The following is a 27,878-nucleotide window of genomic DNA, read 5'->3' on the forward strand; positions in this document are numbered from 1 at the left end:
TGCAAAAGTGTAAATAAGGACATACAATGTAACTGTGATTACTAAAAACAGCACTTGCCTTTTCCCCATGCCCCATAAATATTTTCCCACATATTAGTTAATGTATGTTTAACTTAGAATCATAAGTACATAAATTACTTATAAAATAGTACTAAAGTCTTAAGTCATGATGTAAAGAAAATATAAATTCTTATTTGCATGAATTTAGCAGATAGCCTTAGGCTAAAATTTTTCTTATCACATTTAAGGAAAGTATAGATGTTGACAATAATTACTCGCTGTAATGTCTGCTAACTACATAAAATATTTAAACGTTCAAATTTATATGTGTAAAAGTAACAATTACCCAGACATTTTAGGATAATCTAAAGTAACAAGCACTTTTATTTCTTAGTCATCTTGATTATTATAAAATAATTTGTATAATTAAGTTATTTAGAAAATAATATTAAAAATCTAGATAAAAAGAATAACAAAGAAAACAATGTAGAATATAATTAACATGAGAGAATTGTTCAGTATACTGATTAAAAATACTTCAAATGAGAAATATTAAATTACTACCAATATAAGGCTATAAAATAAGTTTATGCAAATTACATGAAACACTGCTCTTTTAAAATATTAATGAGCATTTGATGTGCTAATATACTTTTGAATTGATTGAGTCCCTCTGTCTTTTTACACACACACACACACACACACACACACACATATAATTATTTAACCAATTTATAAGTTAAATGAGGTAAATTTATTTACACTCTCAAATTAAGAATATCTTTTACTGGGGGGGTGGGAGGTTGGGGGAACCAGGTGGTGGGTATTGGAGAGGGTACGGATTGCATGGGTGTGGTGCAAAAACAATAAATGCTGTTATGCTGAAAAAAAATGAAAATAAATAAGAATAAAAAAAAAAGAATATCTTTTACAATAGAATTTTTAACTAGGTGCTATTAAGATGAGATTTCAGGATAATTTGCATATTTGCCACAAATATTACAACATTGAATATCTAAATAATAATGACTATTTGTTAATGGCTTTCTGCTGATAATAATGCACTGTCATAGAAATATTTGAAAATGCAGGTGGATAGTATATTATTAGAATTGTTGCCATAGTTAACTGATATTTTGAACCCTACTAGACCTACATTAGTTTTTCAATGTTAAGTGTTCCCTCCTATGCATTTCTTGTGTATCAAATTCACTTTCACATTTTAATATTGCTATCATAGCAGAAATATAGTTTAATTCTTCAGGAATGTTTTTAATAGTTAGCACTTAGATGTAAATACACTACCTAAATAATAAAATTTAAATTAAAAATATAGGAAAGAGGAGTACATTGAAAATATTTTTTTATATGTTGATAACTTACACTTTCTACCAATTCACTAGCATTAATAATAATAACATACATCAGGGTAGTCTAAAGATATTTGCCTATATATTCAACTATTTAAAATAATAAAATAATAAGTATCAAAATTAAATTATTTTCTCAATTGTAATTTCAAAATAAAAAATAGAAAAACAAGTAAGAAATATCAAATTTAATGAATTTTCATAAGTGAAGTAGTAAGAAATTAATGCACAAAATAATTGGATGTTTAGTTCTTGTAACCTAGAATTATAAATCATAAATACATAAGGGATGTTTAAAAGCATATTATTTTTCAAATATATTGGACCATAAGAATCACATTAGTATGTTATAAATTTTTTTAAATTAATAAATGCAAAATAAAGATGTCAACATGAAATACTTTTTTTAACTTATTTATTGAAGAGAGAGAGAAAACACAGGAGAAGGGTATGGGGCAGAGGGAGGAGACTCCCTGCTGAGCAGGGAGCCTGTCAAAGGGCTGGATGTTGGGACTCCAGCATCAGGACCTGAGCCAAAGGCAGGCTTAGCCACTGAGCCACCCAGGCGCCCCAACATGAAATACTTTAAATTTCCTAGTTGAAACAAATAATATATACTCAAGAAAACCAAATTTTTTTTAATTGTGGCAGAAACATATATCTCATTTCAGATCTTAAGTACATTCTCCTCGGTTAAAATGGATTTCCACTTAGTGTAATTATGATTCACATTAAATGGACTATTTATCAAAACTAGGTAGAGGAAGTTTCATTTTTGAGGTATTTATATTTGCTTTATTTATTAAAAGAGATTACTTAAAATGGCACTGTAATTCTTCCCAAAAAAGAAATAAGGAGTAAAAGAAAAATAATTCAAGCTCCCTTAAAAATATAGATTCTCAACTACTATAAATAAATGTAGCTATGATCATTTGACAAAACTTAGTAGGATACATTTGTGATTTAGAATTCTGCCAATTTACCTGTATGCTTCATTATTCTTTGCATTTAAATAATAGCATTATGAAAAATGGCATGTGTTAATAGATGGAATAGCAAGTTGTTCTTGATGTTCTTATTGGAAAATCTTAGCTTTGATTCTCAGTGATTTTTTGATCATCTAATAATCTCTGAGCCTGACAACATTTGAGAGCATAATAATCACTTAATGAATAAACACATAGGAACACACAGACACAATATTTTTATAATAAAGTATCATGTATATCATATTTATTATATGATAAATTACCTGGAAATTCATAACAAAATATCAAAGTCAAAATATTTCAAATTTCACTTGAACCCCCTTCTTTCTTCTATGAATCAAAGGCCTGAAATTTTGAGTCCTTTAACATAGGGATCAGCAAATTATGGCCTATAGACCAAATCTGGCCTGTGGCCTATTGCATAACCCACAATCTAAGAACAGATTTTACATTTCTAATGGTGGGAAAAATTAAAGGATGAATATATTCCATGACATGTGAAAAGTATATGAAATTCAAATCCCAGTGCCCATTAATAAAGTTTTATTTTGGGGTGCCTATGTGGCTCAGTTGTTAAGTGTCTGCCTTGGGCTCAGGTCATGGTCCCAGGATTCTGGGATTGAGCCGTGCACCTGGCTCCCTGCTCAGCAGGGACACTGCTACTCCCTCTCCCACTCTCCTGGCTTGTATTCCCTCTCTTGCTGCCTCTTTCTGTGTCATATAAAATCTTTTAAAAATGTAAAGTTTTATTGTGCCACAAAAAATGGATTATTAATTCTCTAATCATAGAAGGTTTTACACTCTATATACCAGACCATCACTTCTAAACATATCCATTTATCCAATTAAGACAGGTTACTGTACCTGTGTGCAGGTATTTTTCGGTTCCCGACAATCAGGATAACATCACAGAGTTGTTGTTGTTTCAAGTAACTTTCCATTTTTCTGAAGGTTTGCTCAGCATGGTGAACAGCCTGATAGAATTCTTCAGAGCTACTGGAGTCCATATCACTTTGAGGGGTCAATGAGTGGCCAGTTGCTGTCAGCCTACAAATCACACACAAAAAAGATGGTGTTTATAAAGTGCTAGGAATTGTCCAAAACAATACAGAATTTTAGAATTTTATGGGGAAAATCAGTGCATGTCTTCTTATGTTAATCATTATTAATGTAAGTCAGAAAAATCTATTTTGGGTGAAATAATTTGCTCTAGGAAGCAACAAATGAATTATTAATTATCTTTTTTTCTAGTTTAAAAATGATTTAAAAGATGGGTTATCTATATTTAGTAGGATATTAAGTTTAAAAACTTGAGAAAGTAACAGAAATAATAAATTACTAACATGCCTCTTCTAAAATTGATTACTAATAAAAAGTTAATTTAATCCATTTGAAATTGAGGTAGATCATCTAATTATACTATTCTAAATTATGATTCCTGTGAGGTTATATAAATGTTCCTTTACAGAAGTAGGTGACTTTCATGATAAGAAATTATGAGACATGGTTTGTAAAAAAGATTGGCAACAAATTAAAAAGTAAATTATTGAGTTTCATATTCCATACCCAACTAATTTAAAAAATATGTAAAACATAGTAGCTCAGTACTAACAAATATTTTAACCATATATATGAATGTATATGCGATAAATTTTTAAATTTTGAAACATTCATGATACTTAAGTTTGACTATTAAATCCATTACTATCATAGACTGTTTCACAATGAAGGCTTTAAAATACTATACTGTATATTAAGGAGATACTCTAAATATATGCATGATAGGCCAGAAGAATGAATCAAGTATTCTGATGCCATGCTAATTAAATCCTTATAACTTTAAAAATTAAAATGAATTAGATATATAACAATAATAGTGAAGTAGCTTATTTTAAAACAGAAAGTATGGAGAAATCCTCTTCTAATCACAGGGCAGTAACTTGTAGCTGACTAAGCCCTTCACTGAGAACACCAGAAAAAAATGTTACATATGCTATCAAAATAACTAAATGAATTTAATAATAGCTACTAAGACAACCAGGACTTGAAAGACCAAGATCTTAGAATAAAGAAAAAATCATGGAAGTCAGCTCAAAATTCTACACTGCTTCTTCTTTCCCTCTAAAGATATTTACTAATTATAAGCAGCGCAAGGTGAGAATCTGAGAAACTCAGCATAATGCCAAGGTCAATAGTATCATGGGGTTTGGATGAAAAGACAGATATTGGAATTATGGGTTCCAAAGGTAGCCAGAACTTGAGAGAAAATGAGGGACCATAAAGGAGGAAAGTTTGGGAAGGCTGTCACTGTGCACACTTTCCTCAGAGATATTTGTGATTCTTAAGCACCACCAGGCAAGCAGAAAATGGTTTATTGGAGATTGAAAAGTTAAATAGAGCTTGAAAGATAAAAATTTGAATTCAAGGACCAGGAAAGATGACTGGCCCTCGTAAATACACAGGCTCTCAGCTGAACTCCCTTAAGGGTTCTATCCTAAGAGTCAAGGGAAATGGAAATTGACAGATAAAGATAGAAACTTAGATCTGAATCAATGAAGTCTCTGAGTGCATTAATGTGATCTAATCTAAATGTCAGCAAACAGTCAAAATAAAACCCTTTAGAAAAAGATAACCTCATAGAAACTCTGATTTCTTGTGTATGTATGTAGTGCTTGACATTAAGGTAAAAAATAAAAGCAGGTCTATAAATAAACTAGACCTAGGGAGAAAAACAAGACAATAGAAACAGGCTCCAAGGTGCTACAGATATATCTCTGAATAGAAAGATCACAATTAGTTATGGATGTGAAAATAACCATCATTACTATATTTTAATATAGTACTTTAATAACAAAATATTTAAAAATAAAATTTATTTCTTTAAAAAATAAAATAAATATATTAACATTTAATTAAATATATTTATATTTTTATATTTTATATTAAATATATTCTATATTTTACATTAAATATATTTGATTAATATTAATATTGATATATTTAAAGTATTATTTATTAGAACTTAATGATAAAATATTTTATATTTTAATATAGATGACAAACTGGAAAATATCAAGAACATTAAGTGATATAAAAAAATCAAGTGGACATATAATAATTGAACTCAAGATTTTGATAGAGGAACTGAACTTGCAGAATGCATGCAGGTGAGAAAAACATAAGCTGAAAAATAAATAGAAAATATTGAAACTGAATTGTTGAGATAAAAAGATAAACAGTTTCTGAAACAAATGAAACATGGTAAGAAATTACAATATTCATATAATTGTAGTCTTAAAAACAGGGAGAGGCATGATAGGGCAAAAGCCATCTGAAGACATAATGGCCAAGAGTTTTCAAAAATGTGTTAAAGACATCAAGACAAAAATTAAAGATTCAGTATCCATCAACAGTAAAACAAGTTCTCAAAAGTTCCCATTTAAAAAGAACCAATAGCATGGAGGACAAGGGGTGTTAGAGAGGAGAAGGGAGTTGGGGTAAATTGGAAGGGGAGGTGAATCATGAGACTATGGACTCTGAAAAACAACCTGAGGGGTTTGAAGTGGCGGGGGGGTGGGGAGGTTGGGGTACCAGGTGGTGGGTATTATAGAGGGCACGGATTGCATGGAGCACTGCGTGTGGTGAAAATATAATGAATACTGTTTTTCTGAAAATAAATTAATTAATTAAAAAAAAAAAAAACCCTTCCTCCAACTCATTTAATGAAGCAAATATACCATGGGAACAAAACTTGGAAAGGATGTTACAAGGAAAGAAAATTAATGACCATTCTCTCTTCTAAACATATTTGCAAAAATCCTAAGCAAAACACTAGCAACTAAGGACAAACTGTATGTAAAAAATAAATGTATATATGTGGCTTCTAGGGGGCTCAGTTGGTTAGGTGTTGGATTCCTGATTTTGGTTTAGGTCATGATCTTAGGGTCATGAGATTGAGGCCTGCATTGGGCTCCACACTAGGTGTGGAGTCTGTTTAAGATTATTTCTCCTTCCCTCTGCCTCTTCTGCTCCCCTAGTTCTCTTTAAAAAAAAAAAAAAAAAAAGAAAAGAAAAGAAAAAAGTATATAAAAAAGAAGTATATCAAATGTACAGTGTATAATGAATCACAAGTAAGTTGTACTTAATTAAGGAACACATTTCAATCATATAACCACCTAATTCATTCATATAGCAACCATATTTAATGGAAACCTTCCTTTCTTGAGACTGAAAATGAAATTTGTTACTACTATCTCTATTCAACATTTTTCTAGAGGGTCTTTACCATGTAATGTAAAAAGGAAAGAAGAAATAAAGCCCATTAGAGTTAGACCAGCAAGTACATATATAATTGCTATTATTTCCAGAAGACGTTTGTGCACACAGAAAAACCAAAAGAACTGCAGACAAGTTTACAAATCTAAATCCACTAAAATTATGTGTGTTTTCTCTTTCCTACAATATTTGTCTACACAATATGGTTATTTCCATCAGACTTTACCCATTTCCTTTAAATATTTAAAACTAATAGAAATTTTGCTGTACCATGTTTGCCTTTCACACGTTTGCAAATTACAACTCCAGAATACAGTCATTTCCCAGAGTACATTTTAGGAATTCGGACTCAGGAATATGTGGCAAGAACATCCTTCTACACATTGACAAACACATTGAATAGAAAAGTCACAAAATTCCCTGTAGGATGGACTTTTAAATCTAGAATGAATTTTTCATTATTGGGTTAGAGGAAGTTATGGAGAATAAAGTCAGGAGCGCAGGTTACCAAGTAGATCAAAACTGCCCCATTGAATGCACATGCCCCTTTGGATCACTACGTTTGTATCTTTAGGGTAAATATCCAATAGTGCAATTGCTGGGTCATAGGGCAGTTCTATTTTCAACATTTTGAGGAACCTCCATGCTGTTTTCCAGAGTGGCTGCACCAGCTTGCATTCCCACCAACAGTGTAGGAGGGTTCCCCTTTCTCCGCATCCTCACCAGCATCTGTCATTTCCTGACTTGTTGATTTTAGCCATTCTGACTGGTGTGAGGTGATATCGCATTGTGGTTTTGATTTGTATTTCCCTGATGCCCAGTGATATGGAACACTTTTTCATGTGTCTGTTGGCCATCTGGATGTCTTCTTTGCAGAAATGTCTGTTCATGTCCTCTGCCCATTTCTTGATTGGATTATTTGTTCTTTGGGTGTTGAGTTTGCTAAGTTCTTTATAGATTCTGGACACTAGTCCTTTATCTGATATGTCGTTTGCAAATGTCTTCTCCCATTCTGTCAGTTGTCTTTTGATTTTGTTAACTGTTTCCTTTGCTGTGTAAAAGCTTTTGATCTTGATGAAATCCCAATAGTTCATTTTTGCCCTTGCTTCCCTTGCCTTTGGCGTTGTTCCTAGGAAGATGTTGCTGTGGCTGAGGTCAAAGAGGTTGCTGCCTGTGTTCTCCTCAAGGATTTTGATGGACTCCTTTCGCACATTGAGGCGAATGTTTATAGCATCAATGTCCACAATAGCCAAACTATGGAAAGAACCTAGATGTCCATCAACAGATGAATGGATCAAGAAGATGTGGTATATATACACAATGGAATACCATGCAGCCATCAAAAGAAATGAAATCTTTCCTTTTGCGACAACATGGATGGAATAGAGCGTATCTTGTTTAGCGAAATAAGTCAAGCAGAGAAAGACAACTATCATATGATCTCCCTGATATAAGGAAGTGGTGATGCAACATGGGGGCTTAAGTGGGTAGGAGAAGAATAAATGAAACAAGATGGGATTGGGAGGGAGACAAACCATAAGTGACTCTTAATCTCACAAAACAAACTGAGGGTTGCTGGGGGGAGGGGGTTTGGGAGAAGGGGGTGGGATTATGGACATTGGGGAGGTATGTGCTTTGGTGAGTGCTGTGAAGTGTGTAAACCTGGTGATTCACAGACCTGTACCCCTGGGGATAAAAATATATGTTTATAAAAAATAAAAAATTAAAAAAAAAAACAAACAAAAAACAAAAAACTGCCCCATTGATATCCTTATGTTTCTGGTCTGGTACAAGACTGCATGAATAGTGTCCTGACATCAAGATACTAGAAACAGTCCTGCAGAATGACTCCAGATAGGCTTAAAGGGGATTGGGGATAAAGACTACATTCAGATCCTTATTTTAATTTCCTACAAGTCAAATAACATACTTAGGGCAGAAAGTTTTATACCTCACTAAGATTTTCATAGACTGGGATATGTTATCAGGAAAATAATTTAGTGTAGTAGTTTATCATCAAGTCACTCAAGTTGGGGTGGACATGATATTAGAGAAAATAATGAAAGACATATAGTAATATAGTTTTAGAGTTTAGTGAGACCACAGACAGTGAATCAAACAGGGCATAGAATTTGACAAGATTTATTTAGAGATAATTATTCTCAAGGTAGAACCTTTTTTTCCATAATCAAGGTATACTAACAAATCTTGACTATAATACAGAGGTGGGCCTCTTCTAAAGAACTTGAAAGTAATCTAAAAGGATAAATCAAAAGAACAGAGAGCTAGAAACTAGGATCCAAACTATTTTTTTTCCAGAATTGTTATTCACTCCTAGATTTTCCCTTAAATGTGCTAATTCTTTGAATTTCTCCCTATTACATCTGAAAACTAGTTATTTTTTCTTTTTTCTTTTTTTTTTAAGAGAATTTTAAATATTTTTTCTTGAAGGTTGTTTTTTTTTTTTTCTGCCAGAAAAATTGGTTAAATTGGTTTGACTTGATTTCCTTCCTATAAAGTTATTATCATAGTGCTTTCACATTTTCTCATAAATCATTTCCTGAAACCAGGCTTGAGTAGAACTCTTTGACCTTGAACTCTGACTCAGGATTTAAAAAAGGGTTTCCACGTCAGAATACTTAGAATTCTTTTTTTCTTCAAGATTTTATTTCTATTTGAGAGAGAGCACAAGCAGGGGGAGCAGCAGAGGGAGAGGGAAAAGGAGACTCTCCACTGAGCAGGGAGCCTGGTGTGGGTCTTTATCCTAGGACCCTGGTAACTTCCCACTAAGTGCAGAGCCCTGGTTGGCAGGGGTGGGGCAGGGGGTGGAGGGCTTGATCCTAGGACCTTGAGATTATGATTGAGAGCTGGAAGCAAGAGGTGGACACTTAAGTGACTGAGCCACCCAGGCATGCCTTATTATTATATCTTTAATGTCACTATGTAAGAGTAGAATTAAAATGAAAAAATAAATTTGCAAGCAGTTTTCTTTTTTCTCTTGAATGTTAGCTTTTGTTTTGAGGGAATAATCAAAAAAAATTTCTATAATACCAGATAAAGAAATTACCGATACATAATTCTTGGGCAAGACCTGAACGTAGTGAAAGATGCTGTTATTTAAGTGAAAAATAACTATTTGTTTTCGCCATACAATTTAGTGTACACTGCAGACTTCTCTTCATATTAAGTTTCCATTAGCAAAATATTTATTGTAACTTGTAAAAATATTTCTGGTCAAAAGTTTTCTATTTTATTCCTTCCTTTTGCTTAAATATTTTATATGAAGCACATGTCATTTCAATTTTAAATCCATACAGCCATTTTTACAAATTATTATGTAAAAAATATCAAAGATAAAGAAATAAGCAAACATTCTCAGACAAGAAAACACATTATTGCATACCTATTTAAACTTGAAACTTCTACATCTAAAGTTAATATTTCATAATTTAAAACAAAAAAGAAAGAAAAGAAAAGGGAAACATTTTTAAATAAATTTAAAGAATCAACTTTGCATTATTAGAATACTAGCAAATGAAACATCATCATCATATATTGGCATGGCAGAGTAAACTGGTGTTCAGAATGAATGTCTAGTTATACAAACACACTAATTTCAAATCCTTTAATAACCTCCAAGAGAGAGGTTTAGATACAGGAAATATAAGAAAGGATAGAGTTCAAGCACCAGGTGCTACTACTTAGAAACAAGAAAAATGAATATAGTCATTAAAGTTGCTTCTGGGTACAATTTTGTCTTAAAAGATAATTGGAATTTTAAGTGTGGCTTTTTATCAGAAGTATTGAAACACACATGCACACACACTGGTAAGACAAAATAATTTAAAAAAAGAAGAATTCATGAGTTAGAGAAAAACTATATATATTCTAAGCTCCATTAGTTACTACACTTTGCATCTCAATTAATTTACCTATAAAATAGAGTATCATTGGGTGCCTGGGTGGCTCAGTGGGTTAAGCCGCTGCCTTTGGCTCAGGTCATGATCTCAGGGTCCTGGGATCGAATCCCGCATCAGGCTCTCTGCTCAGCCGGGAGCCTGCTTCCCTCCCTCTCTCTCTGCCTGCCTCTCTGCCTACTTGTGATCTCTCTCTGTCAAATAAATAAATAAAATCTTTAAAAAAAATAGAGTATCATTAAAACCTACTTATAGGGGGCGCCTGGGTGGCTCAGTGGGTTGGGCCACTGCCTTCGGCTCAGATCATGATCTCAGGGTCCTGGGATCGAGCCCCGTATCGGGCTCTCTGCTCTGCAGGGAGCCTGCTTCCCTCTCTCTCTCTCTGCCTGCCTCTCTGCCTACTTGTGATCTGTCAAATAAATAAATAAAATCTTAAAAAAAAAAAAAGGAAAGAAAAGTAAAACATTAAAAAATAAAATAAAATAAAAAAAAACCTACTTATAGGATGTTTGTGGAAAGAACTAAAATATGTATTTGAAAGCACTAAATATATTTCCAATAAAATACCAGACATAAAAAATGAAATCAATAAGGGTAGCTTGGTGGCTCAGTCATTAAGCATCTGCCTTCGACTCAGGTCATGATCCCTGGGTCATGGGATCAAGTCCCACATCCAGCTCCCTCCTCGCTGGGAGGTCTCCTTCTACCTCTCTCACTCCCCCTGCTTGTGTTCCTGCTCTCACTGTGACTCTCTCTGTCAAATAAATAAATAAAATCTTAAAAAAAGAAAATTAACCAACAATATTTTTAAAATAAAAAGAGTACTTTTTTGAATTAGATGTGTATCAGTATGGTGCAATATGTTGCTTGAAAAATTAAATCTACCTTTAATAATAAATAATCATGTAAAACATAAATAATAATTTGTTGTTTTCCTCTTCTAAACTTTAAAATGTATAATCTATAGATATACCTATTTAAATTAAAAGTATTTTTAAATATTTGAAATTAAAAAAAAATTGAAATATCTGAAATATTTTCAAGGACTTTAAATTCATAATAAAGAAAATTATGGGGAAACCAGGGTGGCTCAGTGGGTTAAGCCTCTGCCTTCAGCTCAGGTCATGATCCCAGGGTTCTCAGATCCAGCCCCGCATCAGGCTCTCTGCTCAGCAGGAAGCCTGCTTCCTTCTCTGTCTCTGCCTGCCTCTCTGCCTACTTGTGATGTCTGTCAAATAAATAAATAAAATCTTTAAAGGGATGCCTGGGTGGCTCAGTAGATTGGATGACTGCCTTCAGCTCAGGTCATGATCCCGGAGTCCCGGGATCAAGTCCTGCATTGGGCTCCCAACTCATGGGGAGTCTGCTTCTCTCTCTGACCTTCTCCTCGCTCATGTTCTCTCTCACTGTCTCTCTCTCAAATAAATAAATAAAATCTTTAAAAATAAAATAAAATCTTTAAAAAAATAAAGAAAATTATGATTGAGGACATGATGAAAACAGCTGACAAATAAATTATATTTAGAATCTGAAAGTTCTCAACAAGAAAAAATGCTAAATCTGGGAAGAGAAGCAACTACTCAGAGGGAATGGGAAATGCTATAAAATCTGAAAGTGTTACTAATATGAAATGCAGTTGGAAATTGATATATGAATGATTAATTAATGCAAATTCTGCTCTGAGAAGATGTACCACAGAACAAAGGACTTATAATAATCTGTGAACTTGGATAGTAAATACCTGAGAAGCACCTGTAGAGAAAGATTCAAAGGATATCAGATTAAGGCAAAATAAATGCTGTATTTCTACTCAATCAGGATTCAGAGAAGTGGCTCTAATAGCTATTGAGCTAATAGAAGCCTGAATTAAAAGCGATCCTAGAATCTGTAATGCTAACATTTCCTAGTCATATTGTAGAAGAATTAAAAATGCTTATGTATATGGGCATGATAGAGCAGATCTATCATAGCCAACCTGTGTAACTATAATTGGTAGACGGCCTAGGGAACATTCTTTTTACCATCATGAAATTTACTGTCAAGGAGAAGAACAGCATACCTTTGAAGCTCCCTGGTAAGTACTATAGGTGCTGATGACACAATTGAATTGAGCTCTCCAATGTCAATGGCATTATTGTACTAGATGATAAAGCTTTAGTATTAAAGACAATGTGAACTCTACTGTCACCAAAGACTACTGTCAGTGTCCAATCAAACTTGCCATCAGTTTCAGTAAATAAAGTTTTACTGGGATATAGACACACCCATTTGTTTATGTACTATTCGTGGTTGCTTTCTTGCCACAACATGGAAGTCCAGTAGTTGTGAGAAAGACCATATGCTCTCCAAAGCCAAAAATATTTACTATCTGATCCTTTGTTTAAAAAAAAAAAAAAAGAAAAAGAAAAAAGAAAAGAAAATTGCTGGTCTTTAGTATGATCATAGAAATGGGATGGTGTTTGGTAGATTTTAGTTACTGATAATATATATTGCTGGAAAATACAACTTTATTATGAAGTGCCTGCATGAAATGGATAGTCCACTAAGTTATTACTTAGTCTTTTTTTTTTTTAAGATTTTTATTTATTTATTTGACAGACAGAGATCACAAGTAGGCAGAGAGGCAGGCAGAGAGAGAGGAGGAAGCAGGCACCCCACTGAGCAGAGAGCCCGATGCGGGGCTCGATCCCAGAACCCTGGGATCATGACCTGAGCTGAAGGCAGAGGCTTTAACCCACTGAGCCACCCAGGCGCCCCTATTACTTAGTCTTTTAATGAGAAAAAGTACAGGTCTTTTGTGTAGCAATCTGAATTGAGTCATCACTTTATACTTTCTCTTTATGCTATTTTATCTAAATTAGCTCAGAGATTCAGAATTTCTTCATGGATTAAAAGACTTTGAAGAGTAAATGCTGAAAAACTGCCACATTTCTGTAATGGGAATATTTATCCATGTTTTCCCCAGACATCAGTTCCTAGACACTATAAAATTTAAAATACCCAAACATTTTAGTAGTAATTAAATATTATCCCTGAATTAAAGCAAGTGACTTGCAAATTTAAACTGCCACCACATCCACAAGATAGGGAGGAAGCCCATGAAAGCTAAGCAACAGAGTTGGTATTTGCCGGAGTCCATACTCTGGTGCACTCATTGGGCTGATGGATTCAACCTGCAGTTATTTTCCTGGTCTCAGAATGCATAGTTGGAAAAAAATGCATTCAGAAACTGTCACAATTCTTTTATAGGTTTCCTGACTCACAAATGTGTCAACTGAACTACCACCACACATCTACAATAGTAGTAAATTCAAAGCTATACTGTATTCATAAGGAATTTGCAGGTATCAGCGCACATTAAAAAATGTAAAATATGAAAGGGGCACCTGAGTGGCTCAATGGATTAATTTCTGGACTCTTGATTTCAGCTCAGGTCATGATCTCAGGATCAAGCCCAGTGTTGAGCTCAGGCCTCAGCAGAGGAGCCTCTTTCTCTTTTTCTCCCTCTACCTCTCTTTCCCTCTCCCCCTGTTAGCAAGCTCTCTCTATATATATCAAATAAATAAATCTTAAAAAATTAAAACATGAAAGAGTAGAGATTCTATTATAGCCCACCTTAATTTGTTCATTTGGTAGGTACAAATTCCAGATGGATCTTGAATAATGACTAGATTATCACAAACATAATGAGAGAGTGATGATAATTATAGAATATATTCCAGATGTGATATTTTTAGAAAGAAAAATCAACACAACCCTGGCAGTTCGTATGCAGCTGTCAACCTGACAGAACACTTTTTCTTTCAATCATCATTATTAAGGAAATAAGAATTTATTTAATTTCTAATGGGAGCATCATTTCAATGTCTTACCACAGGGAAATGACAACTATTCTTCTCCTTACAATGTGTAAGAACTTTTATCACCATGATATCCATAAAACATTACACGTTTCCATGACATCTGCGATGTTATGGTCATTGGATCTTGTGGGGAGGAAATAGCAGGTATGCTAGATGTCTTCCTTGCCAGGAAGTGCGAGAAAAATCTTGCATAATTTAAAGTGCCTATCACATTGGTGAAAGTTCTAGGGGTATAGCAGTTTGAATATGTTAAAAAAAACTGCCTTTAAAGTGAAATACCTTAAGTGATTTACCTTATGATACCTGACACTAAGAAAAAGACACAGGTTTGATGGGCTTTTTTGTTGGAGACATAGCGTGCAAAATTTAGGTATTCTATACCCCTCAGTTTGCCAGTAAACTCGTGAATCTATCAGCTATGACCAAGAACAAGAGAGCTCAGAACAAGAGGCCCAGAACAAGAGAGCTCTCTCCTGTAGGATTGAGCTGTTGAACAATCAGTTCTGCTCCTGGAACCCAATGATCCAGAAGAATAAACATTAGGAGAAGTGTCTATGGCTGCCAGGTATGTTAAAGGAGCCCTGGGGCCTATTAGAGAATTATCATCCAGGAAAGACTTCATGAACAAAATCATAGTTCTTCCAATAAACATTCTCAATTTGAGAATCATCTCCTGGTTTACCACTGGGTCTTGGGAAAGACTGGATTCTGGCCAGGAGGCAACTGTGAACTGACTAGCCCATTATGGTTTACGAAATAATTGAAAAGAATGTGCGCATTAGCATTCTATCTTCATATGGAAATGTTATATATGAGAATGGGCTTTAGGAGCTCCAGAAGTAAATTGCATGACTATGTGGCTAGACTCCCTGGAATCTATTTCTGCTCTATTAACACTTCTACTTCAACCAGTACCTACGGCCTTATATTAGTTTTCTATTGATTGTAACTAATGACCACAAAAGTAACAGCTTTAAACAATCCTGTTCATGTGTGTCAGGAGTCAAGACATGGTTTTGGACCTCCAATCAGGGTATCAGAAGGCTACAGTAAAGGTGTTGGCCAGGATGAGCTATTGACTTGAGGCTCAACTGGGGAAGAATCTGCATTCAAGTTCACTCAGGGTGTTGGCAAAATTCATTTACTTGTATCTGTAGAACTAAGGACCAGGCTTCTTGCTGACTGACTTTCTTTCTTTCTTCTTTCTTTTTTGAAGAATTTATTTATTTAGTTGAGAAAGAGAGACACACAGAGAGAGGGAACACAAACAATGGGAGTGGGTGTGGGAGAGGGAGAAGTAGGCTTCCCGCAGAGCAGGGAGTCCCCAGTGCGGGGCAGAATCCCAGGACCCTGGGCTCATGACCTGAGCTAAAGGCAGAAGCTTAATGACTGAGCCACCCAGGCACCCTACTTGCTGACTTTCATCTAGATGATGCTTTTCCTAGAGGTCATTTTTAGGTCTTGGAGGACACCTGCAACTCTTAACGGCCACCCACAATTTCTAGCAGCCATCTATAATTCTCTTCCACACATGTCTCCTCACTAGGGCTGCTTTCTTCATCAAGTCAGCCCAGAGGATCTCTAGAGAGAATCTTAATGCAAGATGGCATTTTACATAACATAATCATAAGAGAAATATTGCATAATTTTGCCATATTCTATCACGAAGACTCAAGTCTCAGGTCCTTCTTGTACTCAAGCAGAGAGAGTCATTTAAGACTATGAATTCCAGAAAGCAGGGATCATTTTTCATGAATACCACAGACCTTGCAAAGAGACCATGATCCATTATCAGGGATGGTGAAATTATGATATGCTTTATAGATGGTCCTGATTTAAGTGGTCTTTAAAAAAATTATCACTCTGGGGCACCTGGGTGGCTCAGTGGGTTAAGCCTCTGCCTTTGGCTCAGGTCATGATCTCAGGGTTCGGGGATCGAGCTCTGCTTGGCACTCTCTGCTCAGCAGGGAGCCTGCTTCCTCCTCTCTCTCTGCCTGCCTATCTGCCTACTTGTGATCTCTATCTGTCAAATAAATAAATAAAATATTTTAAAGAAAATTATCACTCTGATAATACATGGACTTCTTGCTTACAATTACTAACACTGAACACTAAAGTTTTGGCAATCTATTTTCAAGTGTAAATTTTCTCCTGACCAGCTTTAGGCTCCCCATGATACTGGGGAGGCAAGAGGGTTATCAATAGGGAGGCAAGAGGTTACTCTGTCAGTAGGGTGATTAGTCCCAATTACTAAGGAAGGAAATTGTGCTGGTTGTAAAATGTGGTTAATGAGAAATATGTCTGGAAACCTGAAGACTGACTGTAATGCCACTTAGCAATCCTATATCCAGTGTTAAAGATCAGTGTGGGCACTCCATTCAATATAGGAGGAGCAGTAAGGACTCAGCACCTTCAGGAACAAAGTTTAGCTTACTCCACCAGGTAAATAATGTTGATAAAATTGGTATTGTCAGAGGACAAGATGTATATGAAACTGTTGGGGAACTAAAGAAGTTGGGATTAATAACCTAGGTCACTCACCAGCCACAAAATTCACCTTCTTTCATTTTCCTTGTATGGATATCATGATAATATGGTATGATATATTAAAGATTTGGTAAGATATTGATTCCTCCTGAAGAGATTAATATTTTATCATTAATAAACTAGAAAACAAATTCTGTTTCTGTTTTCATTAAACATCAAAACAAAATAAGCTAAATGCAAAATTACTGATCAGTGTTATTTGTGATGGCATGAAGTCCACAAGAGAAACTTCTTTTAGAAAAATAAAATGAAACAATTTTTTTTAAAAAAAAAGGAAACAGTTAAAACTTTAGTCATCACTTAACATGCCTTAAATATGTAGGATTTAGAAAAAGATGTTCCTAAAGTACAAAAGTTATTGTTGGTATTTTAGCCTACAATTTATTCTTTTTCTAAGTGATAAAGATTTCCAAATAAAAAAATTTGGACATTGGGGAGGGTATGTGCTTTGGTGAGTGCTGTGAAGTGTGTAAACCTGGTGATTCACAGACCTGTACCCCTGGGGATAAAAATATATGTTTATAAAAAATAAAAAATTAAAAAAAAATTTCCTTCTGACTATATTTAGGATGATAATATAATAAACTTAAAATTGTGACATAACATAACATGATAATAACAGCTAACTTCTATTAAGGACATATAACGTGGCAGGTGCTCTTCTACTTGATCTCATATTCGATCTACAACTGCTTCGTGCCCATCTTACAGGTTTGAAAACTAATGCCAGGAGAACTTAAATAACTTTTATAAGGAATTAGATGTGAAAGTCTGCAAAAACTCTATGACAGACTCACTCTGAAAGTATTACTATAAGGTAAACTCAAGCAAAATTTTAAACAATCTAGATTATAAAATAGATAAGAAATAATCATCAAAATGCCAATAAAATGCATAATTGGAACAATATAGCTGAATCATAATGTGCATTTTTAAAACTTTTTTAATTTAAAAAATTCTGAAAGAGAGAGCATGGACTGGGGGGTAAGAACAGAGGGAGAGAGAGAGAGAGGGAGAGAGAGAGAATGAATCTTAAGGAGGCTCCATGCTCAGTGCAGAGCCCGACATGGCTCAACTTCACAAGCCTGAGATCATGACCTGAGCCAAAAATCAAGAGTTGGACACTTAACTAAGCCACTCAGGTGCCCCTCATGTACATTTTAAAATAAAGAGTACCCAATATTATCCCTTGGGAGTCTTAGAAATTGAATTTGGGTGGTAAAAGAAAAATTAGGCTAAAACTACTATCTTATCTTACAAGTTGAAAGGAAAAATTAAAAATGGTGGTGAAATGCTAAAATCACTAAAATGGATATAGTATGCACAACATTTTAACAAATAAAGGACTTAGCTCTCTTTCATCCCATTTAAAAAATAAAGTAAATTTGATCAATACACACATCTTCTGAGGTGTCAAAAACATAATATCTTAAGAGTAAGGACCACACAACAGAATAAGAGCTACTCTACACCACCCCCAACAAAGCATAAAATCATTAAGTGATATCAAAACAGACTACTAGTCAAGTGACAGCTTGACAAACAAAATTCAACACTTTTTAAAAGAAGACAAATATTTCCACATTAATGAATACTTCAGTCTACAACCCCAAAAATCACAGTGCACTCAAAGTAGGATAAATACTAAATAAACCCCAAACCAATGACAAAAGGATAGGTTATTTAACAAATGACCTTGGGACAACTTGCTTTCCATTAAAAATAACTTAGGTTACTACATGATATCATAAACTTCAGATATGTTAAAATGCTAAGTATACATGGCAAATCTATTAACATTTGGAAGAAAAATTAGTGGAGGGGGCAGACTGCTGTATGATTTGAGTGGGGTGCATTCTTATTCAAGTCATAAATTCCATATTTCTTAAAGGAAAAAGGACAACAGAAGTATTTTAATTATCTTTATGAGAAAAATATCATAAACATTTAAGTACTAGACACACACTCTAAGAAACTATTTAGCTTATATAACAAACAAGGGATTAGTACCTGGATTTTCAAAGCACTTTAAAAAAAATAATTAAAAAAAGATAAACAAAAATAGACAAAACATATTTTCATTTGATTTAAAAGAGAAACAAAGCATAAATGGAAAATAATTATATTAAAATAAGATGAAACTGAAATAGTAATTATGAACATACAAATTATGTATAAATATTTTTGTCCACAATGCTGGAAACATTTAAAGGTACTGACAAGTAATATGCAAGCTTTGTCTGGAATCATGATAAGAATATTTCTTTTTTTAAAGATTTTATTTATTTGACACACAGAAAAAAATCACAAGTAGCAGAGAGGCAGGCAGAGGGAGAGGGGGAAGCAGGCTTCCTGCTGAGCAGAGACCCCCATGTGGGCCTCAATCCCAGGATCCTGAGATTATGACCTGAGCCAAAGGCAGAGGCATAAACCACTGGGCCACCCAGGTGCCTGATAAGAATATTTTTTAATGACTAAGGGGACTAATAAAATTTCAAGGGAAAAAATAAGAGTCAGAGAAAAGTGGATGCAATGTTCAGATATGAGGAAGCAATTAAAGACACCGAGATGCCTACAGAGGTATATTGAGAGTAAAGGCTGAAAATGCTATGAATGAAATATTAAAGAGATTAGAATTTATCTTTTAAGCTGCATCTAATGAGGTGTATTTCATGTAATACTTTTATCACGGGATCTAAATAGAGATGATCATTTTGAAAAATGCCACATTTATTGCCTCACTTAAGAGATTCCTGTTACACATGAAGATAACAAAGGATATAGAAAGAAATAAAATGAACTTAATTTTATTTAGCTTTGTTTTCCCAAATAAATTTATCTTTATTAATTTATTATCAATTAATTAATTACTAATTATATTAATTAATAATGAAGTATTAAAACAATACATACTGTTTTATTACATTTGTTTATTTCTCAAGGAGGAGAGTGACACAAGAGGAAAATCCCTATTAATATCTCATGGAACTTGTACACCACAGAATACTTTGGAAAAAGATGTTTGTTTGTTTAAAGATTTTATTTATTTATTTATTTATTTACTTACTTACTTACTTATTTGACAGATAGAGATCACAAGTAGGCAGAGAGGCAGACAGAGAGAGAGGATGAAGCAGGTTCCCCACTGAGCAGAGAGCCTGATGCGGGGCTCGATCCCAGGACCTTGGGATCACAACTGGAGCCGAAGGCAGGGGTTTTAACCCACTGAGCCACCCAGGTGCCCCAAGGAAAAAGCTGTTTTAAGCATTTAACCATTTTAAAATGGTAGAGTGAAATAACTAAATACATGGATTATAAGAAGGAAAGATTACAGACAAAATATGTATTGGGAGACTATTGTAGTAATCAAGAGAGATGATACAAACCTGGACCAGTTAAGACTATCCAAAATTACGTTGCTTTTAGTTTTGTCCTGACTTTTTCTTTGGTCATAGAAAAGCTCATTGAGGGCTACGTCTTGGCTATCTAGTAATTGTGTTCTCATTTGAGTATTACAAATGCTTGCTTTTTATCCCACCATCCCCATTAACCAGTTCACTTTTCCTTCTTCATATTATTCTCTTTCCTGGTGGCTTAATGCAATTAATAACTTTAAAATTCTCAATCTATTCCTGTATCACATTTCTTTCTGCACCAAAACCTTACATGACATTCAAAAATTATCTCATGGTTCTTTTTTTTTAAAGTTTTATTTATTTGACAGATCACAAGTAGGCAGAGAGGCAGGCAGAGAGAGATGGGGAAGCAGGCTCCCCCCCTGAGCAGAGAACCCAATGAGGGGCTTGATCCCAAGATACTGAGATCATGACCTGAGCTGAAGACAGAGACTTCAACCCACTGAGCCACCCAGGCGCTTATGGTTTTTAAAGACCAAATGTCTTAGCATTAAATGTGCTTTGGTTAAAATGTTATTGTTTTCCCACTTTTTTACCCTCAAATAATTTGATTATATAAAATAAAATGTTATGCTGGGAAAACAAAACCAAAGTTACTGTACTAGCAAAAAGAACCCACTAGCTAAAAACAAAACAAAACAAAAGAACCACTAAATTGGTATAATCACTTAGATAATTATACTTACAATTAAAATTTGCTACAAGTACACTTTATTACTTTTGTAGAGATATATGTACCTCCATAAAGACGCCAACTATTTTCAATTAAGTAGGAAAATCCAGTTAACTCAATGTCTTATTTAGAAAATAATTTCCTGTTGTGCAGGTTTTTAGAGTGATAATGTGATTGCAAAAGCCCTTTAAATTAAGAGGCATAGCTATGCCTTTATATACCTGCAATATATCTTCTTTAACAAGTTGCTCAACTAATCAGATGCATAAATGATTAGTTTATGCATTATTAGATGCATAAATGCACAATTTAAAGCTCTCTGTATATTTACCATGTTTTTTACAAAAATAAATTCAGAAACATTATTTTTACACACAAATTTACTGAGTAACCAAAGCTAAAAATTCATTTGAGCTCCTTTTTTTTCCAGGAATGACAAAGAAAACATTGTCTATGTTATTTTATGAAAAAATGTACATGCTTATTCCAGAATAATGCAAAATGCTAATGTACATACAAAGAAATATACAGTTGCATTTGAACAACATTGGACTAAGGAGGCAGACCACCACTACCCATCCCTGTCCGCATGCAGTAGAAAATAGGGTGCATATAACTTTCAACTTCACAAAAACTTAACTGCTAATAGCCTACTATTTGCCAGAAGACTTAATGGTAACATAACCATTTAACATATACTTTGCATCTCAGATGTATTACGTCTTGTAGTCTTATAGTAAAGTAATCTAGATAAAAGAAAATGTTATTAAGAAAATCACAAGGAAGTGAAGAGTTAGTACTATACTGTATAAAATATATAAATACAGACTTGTGCAGTTCATGCCCATGTTGTTAAAGAGTCGATTTTAATTGTAAAAAAAGTTGTGTTTTAAAACAAGTATATAAGCATACACTCATCATATATATCAATTTAAACTAGGTAGTTACTTAACAGACTTAGAGCAAAAACAAAATTTATTTCCAAAATAAATAACCAAAATATTTTGCTCAATTCAAAGAGAATTTGAGAATTAGAGAATTTTCATAATCAATAGTTTAAAAAACCCAAAGATTGTTTAACTACAGTTAAATTTATTAACTTAATAACTAAATTTACTAAATAAATTTATTAATTTAACATGTTTCTTTAAAAAATAAAAAATTAAAAAAAATAAAAAAAAATAAAATATGCTTAAAAACAATTCATTTTAGGTATGGTTATTACATCCAGTATAGCAAAACAAAAACAATTTATATGTTTTAGTGACTAAAACCACATAGTTTGCTTATTTTAACTTGATTAAAGTATTTTATATTTTACATTAAAAAAACAGATACCGGGCACCTGGGTGGCTCAGTGGGTTAAGCCACTGCCTTCGGCTCAGGTCATGATCTCAGGGTCCTGGGATCGAGCCCCACATCGGGCTCTCTGCTCAGCAGGGAGCCTGCTTCCCTCTCTCTCTCTCTGCCTGCTTCTCTGTCTACTTGTGATCTCTCTTTCTGTCAAATAAATAAATAAAATTAAAAAAATATATACTTAAAAAAAAAAAACAGATACCTAAAACTAACAACAAAAATAATACAAAAGAATAGTTAAAGGGACATTGCCTTATTGGTATCGGAAAATACTCTTAAGTCATTCTAATTAGATCAATATAGTACTGATATAGGTTAGTTAAAAATAACAGAAGCCCATAAGTATATGCCATAATAGCTAATATATTAGAAAATTGGGTAGGGGTGCCTGGCTGCCTCAGTCACATAAGCATCTGCCTTTGGCTCAGGTCATGATCCCAGAGTCCTGGGATTGAGCCCTCAGTCATGTTCTCTGCTCAAAAGGGAATCTGCTTCTCCCTCTCCCTTTGCTCCTCCCCACCCAACTCTATCTTGTATTCTCTCTCTCTCAAATAAGTAAATAAAATCTTTTAAAAGAAAGAAAACTGGGAAACGGAAAGATTATGTATTAAATTTCTTAAAGACGGCTAGGCACTGAAAGACATAAAGAAAAGTATGCATCTTACATTTTATATGGTAATAGATTTTTTCTTAAACTTGGTAATAGAACTTTATGAGTTAAACTTAAAGAAAAGAAGCACACAAGAAAATTGAGAAAAGTACATCAACAATTTAGGTTTTGGGAAATTTTCTTCAGCTGAAAACACAAAGAGTAAGAGAATTGCTATGCATTGATAGATCCTGGGCAAGATTTTAAGCAATTGTAGAACATTAACTGGACTGTTTTCAAAGCAAAAATTGATGTTGTTACCTTTAAGAACAGCATGAATTAAAGAAACTGAAAGAAACTGTAATATTTCACAATTATATAAAAAAGAGAAAGCAGTTCAAAGAATTGTGGCAGGTGTATGTTAACCATTGTTTCTTTGACATGTACATTATAGTTATATTTGAAAGTTAAAACAGCAAGTTTAAAATCAAACCTTCTATGTTGAAAATTTTTATGAAGATAATTGTGAAAGAATTCTCATATATCCCACACCCAGTTCTCCCTATTGTTAATAACTCATTATTATGCTACATTAATTATAATTAATGAGCCAATAGTGATGCATTATTCTAAAGTCCATACTTTATTAGTTTTTACCTAATGTCTTTTTCTGTCCCAGGATCCTATTCAGAATACCACATCACATTAAGTCAGTATGTGTCTTCAGTCTCCTGTTGGTCATGACAGAGTTTTAGACTTTTCCTGTTTTTAACAACCTTAACAGTTTTGAGGAGTACTTCTCACGTATTTTGTAAGATGCCCTAATTGGAATCAGATTGATCCTTTGCTCATGGACAGACTGGGGTTATCAGATTTGGGGAGAAGATCACAGAGGTAAAGTAACATATATAAAGAATACATACTGATGATATGACATTACTATTGCGGTCAACTTGGGCCATCTGACTAAGGTAGCATTTGTCAGATTACTTGATTGTAAAGTTACTTTTTATTTCTCCCGGATGGTTTAATTTTTATTTTGGTTAGCAATTGCGCTTATATTCACAAATCTAGGTATATACCAAAATTAAAACTATCATTTTACTACAAAATCTGTTTTTCTTCTTGTTGGAGAAAGGGGAAGCAAGGCATGACTATTTCCATTATTATCCCTTTAGCTTTACAAATGTCCTCTGGAAGTGGATCTCTTTACTTCCAGCCTTCAGGTCACTATTGTGAATAAGGCACTATTCTATTTATATGCCTGTTTACCCCCTTCAATAGCTCAAATGAAGCAAATGAAATGAAATGTGCAAAACTTTAGGAGAATGGGAATGCTCCATAGTTCTTCTCTCAAGAATTAGTTTAATATATCCAAATTTTATTTTAAAAAGAAGAGAGGTTGTAAAGACTTTGGGATAGTAGGACTTTTAGTAAGCTAAGTTGCATTCCTCAAAAAATTAAAAAATTGAGCTATCCTATGACCCAGCAATTGTCCTACTGGGTATTTAGCCTAAAGATCAGATGTAGTGAAAAGAAGGACCATCTTTTACCCCAGTGTTCAGAGCAGCAATGTCCACAATAGCCAAACTGTGGAAAGAGCCAAGATGCCCTTTAACAGACGAATGGATGAAGAAGATGTGGTCCATATATATAATGGAATATTACTCAGCCATCAGAAAGGATAATACCCAACTTTTGCATCAACATAGGCAGAACTGGAGGAGATTATGCTGAGTGAAATAAGTCAAGCAAAGAAAGTCAATTATCATATTGTTTCATTTCCTTGTGGAGCATAAGAAATAACATGGAGGACATTAGGAGAAGGAAAGGAAAAGGAAAAGGGGAAATGGGAGGAGGAGAAAAACCATGAGAGATTGTGGACTCTGAGAAAAAACTGAGGGTTTTAGAAGGGAGGAGATTGGCAGGATGGGTGAGCCTGGTGATGGGTATTAAAGAGGGCATGTATTGCATGGAGTACCAGGTGTTATACATAAACAATGAACCTTGGAACACTACATCAAAAACTAATGATTTATTGTATGGTGACTAACATAACACAATAAAAAATTTTAAAAAATGAAGGATATAATTTCACAATCCAACTTTTAAGCATATCCACTTAGAGACATTCTTTAGTCTTTGAGAATGTGTCTCACTTCAATTTATCTTCTTTATCTTTGTTATAATGCTTCTAATCATTTATCCCAAGACACTATTCTTTAAACTCCTTGACCTCCACTCACCAAGCCATAACCTTGGCAATTTTTCTAGAATCTTTCCTCTTCCTTTTAAGGGCAAGGAGAAAGATATTTGTTTGCTTTTCCTTCTTTAGCCTCCAACTATGTGAAAGAAATAACTAACTTAGGATCAGAAGAAAGACCAATAAATAAATAAATAAATAGTAATAAACTTAAAATGCAAAATAATAATAATAATAATCCCATGATATCCCTATTTTTTTTTTTTTTGTACTTCAGTCCAAGTCCTTTCTTCTCTTCCCAGAAGCAGGGAGGAACAGTAGGTTCAATAATGATAAGACACTTGATGAGACTTAGACTTGCTAAATTTGAAGGAAGGGTACTGGAGTAAGAGAAACAAGAGAGACAGGGATTTCAGGAGAAGGAAGTTCTTAAAACAAGGGTTCTTTAGGGGCCATTGTGAGTAAAGGGAAGAACGAGAAGAAAGGAGAGGTACTCATGGCACTGTCATCCAGCCTATCAAACAAACCTCCATAGACTAACAACCTAAGTTGACAGTAAGTGTTAAGTTAAAAAACAAACAAAAAATAATGGTCATAGGATTATCAGACCTACTCATCCAACATGTATGGTTTAGATTCACTACTACAGACTTTGAAGAGAATTGGTTTAATCACTTTTCAAGATTGTATGCACATATTCAGTTCAGTGTCCAGAAAAAATAATTGATATAAGGAGGGAAAGAGTCCCTTTCCCTGGTCAATGGCAGGCAATTGGGGATTTTTTAGGGTGAGCTAAGGGGCAGAGAGAGCACCTACTTGAAAATACCACTGTACATTGACAGAAGATAAGACTAACAACAGAGGAGAGTTTCAAACTTCAAAGGGTTACATGGCAAAGAGTCCTACTGTATTCATTAAATCAAAGTGGTCATTGAAAGTGATGAATGTTTCATGATCAGTGTCCCTTGATTACTTACAAAGACAACACGACATTCTTCACACTGGTTGATATATATATATGCATATATATATGTATGTATATATCTATATATAGACATAGATATCAGTGTGAACAATGGGGGTGAGGGGACAAGGGAGAGAATCTCAAGCAGACTCCCTGTTGAGAGCAGAGCCCCTTAAGGGAGAGAAGTGTGAGAGGGCAGCTCAACGTCAGAACCCTGAGATCATGATCTGAACCAAAATCAAGAGTCAGTAGCTTAACTGAGTGGGCCACCCAGGTTTCCCAGCATTATACATTTTGCTGGTAAATATTCCCTCAATGACTAAATGTATTTTTCTTGGTTAAAAATGAGTTCATCCCTGAGAATGGCAAAAAATTTTCAAGGAATTTTAAAAATAAATATTTGTTAAAAGCACTAGTTGTAAAATAAATATCTTAGATTTATTTGATATAATGGACTGGATCAGTTAATATGCAGTTAAAATAAATATTTTCATCTTATTTAGTAAGTGTTTATCTTATTTGAAGAAAACTTGAGGACCAAAATGGAAAACTGTTGACAAGGATAAAGATTAATTTTAAGTACATAACAGGAAATTATTGTTGGCAGTTAATCCTAAAGCAGCTTTGATTTCATGGCTATAATAAATTTTACTTTCATTTACTTAATAGGCATAAATATTCCTTCAAGCATTATGTATAATCATCTTCAAGATGTACATTATTTTCCATTAGACTTTAAATGCAATTTTAACCTGGATAAATAAGAATTTATTTATGTACTAACATTCTTCAAGGTTAAACATTAAATCAAATTAAATCACTTATATACACATTAATAACTTCTTAAATGGCTCCCTCCACTCACTCTTGTGAATTATCAAGATTTATTGGTCTCCACTGAATTTTTTATATCAAAATTCTGTGGAGAAGCAAAGATGAATGTGGACAATTTCCAGTCTTAAATGTAATTCTAATTGTGCAACTTCAAATATCCATACAGCTATCTGCCACTAGGTACTAGAGCCAATATATTGCTTACATTAAAAGTTAGAAAAACAGAACAATATTTTGAGATAAAAACATGATATTTGAGAGTGAGCCTTAACAAAAATTATACCCAAAGTAAGTAAGAATTAAACTTTCAGAGACCTATATTTTTAAAAAATGTATAAGTAAAATAAAGTTCAATAATACATATCTATACAGAGTCTTGTGGAAATATCTAAGCTGTGGTCCATAATGCCTTGGGGATTCAAGATAATCTTCAAGAAAATGGTGAGCCTTGAACTAAGGTTCAAAAGTTGTGCAAGTGTGTATGACAGAAGGGATAAGATAAAGGCTATTGCGGATAGAGGTAGCATAAGCAGCAACAGGGACACATTAATATCATGAAGTTTTGAAAGAGAAATTGTAATTTATTGACATAGAAAACATCAAGTGCTAAGATCTGAGAGCAAAGCAGAGTTCAGATCATGAAAAAAATTGCTTACCTTTACTGCCATTCTGTGGATGAAGTGGAGTCATTGGAGGATTTAATGCTCTCTCAATCTTCATTTAAAAACCAAACTAAATAGAGTCTCTGCCCGACTCCTGCTGAGGATAGAGCCCACCTATGAAACCTTGTGTAAGCTAAAATGACAGCAAAGAGTATCTCCCTGCTTTCATTTTTACAAGGAAAGCCATTACTCTACTAATGTGGGTATTTTCTACAAGTGA

At 33.9% G+C, this 27,878-nt stretch overlaps 1 protein-coding gene across 1 annotated transcript in view; it reads right to left on the reverse strand.

The window, feature by feature from the left end:
- The window catches only part of KLHL1 (kelch like family member 1), a 402,166-nt gene that overhangs the window by 264,048 nt on the left and 110,240 nt on the right, over window positions 1-27,878 (reverse strand). Inside the window, exon 2 of the mRNA XM_059377441.1 lies at window positions 3,224-3,406. Coding sequence (XP_059233424.1) covers window positions 3,224-3,406 — 183 coding nt within the window. The remainder of the gene's footprint in view (window positions 1-3,223; window positions 3,407-27,878) is intronic.

The sequence above is a fragment of the Mustela nigripes genome, chromosome 15 (assembly GCF_022355385.1).
Source record: "Mustela nigripes isolate SB6536 chromosome 15, MUSNIG.SB6536, whole genome shotgun sequence".
In the NCBI taxonomy this organism is placed as follows: domain Eukaryota; kingdom Metazoa; phylum Chordata; class Mammalia; order Carnivora; family Mustelidae; genus Mustela; species Mustela nigripes.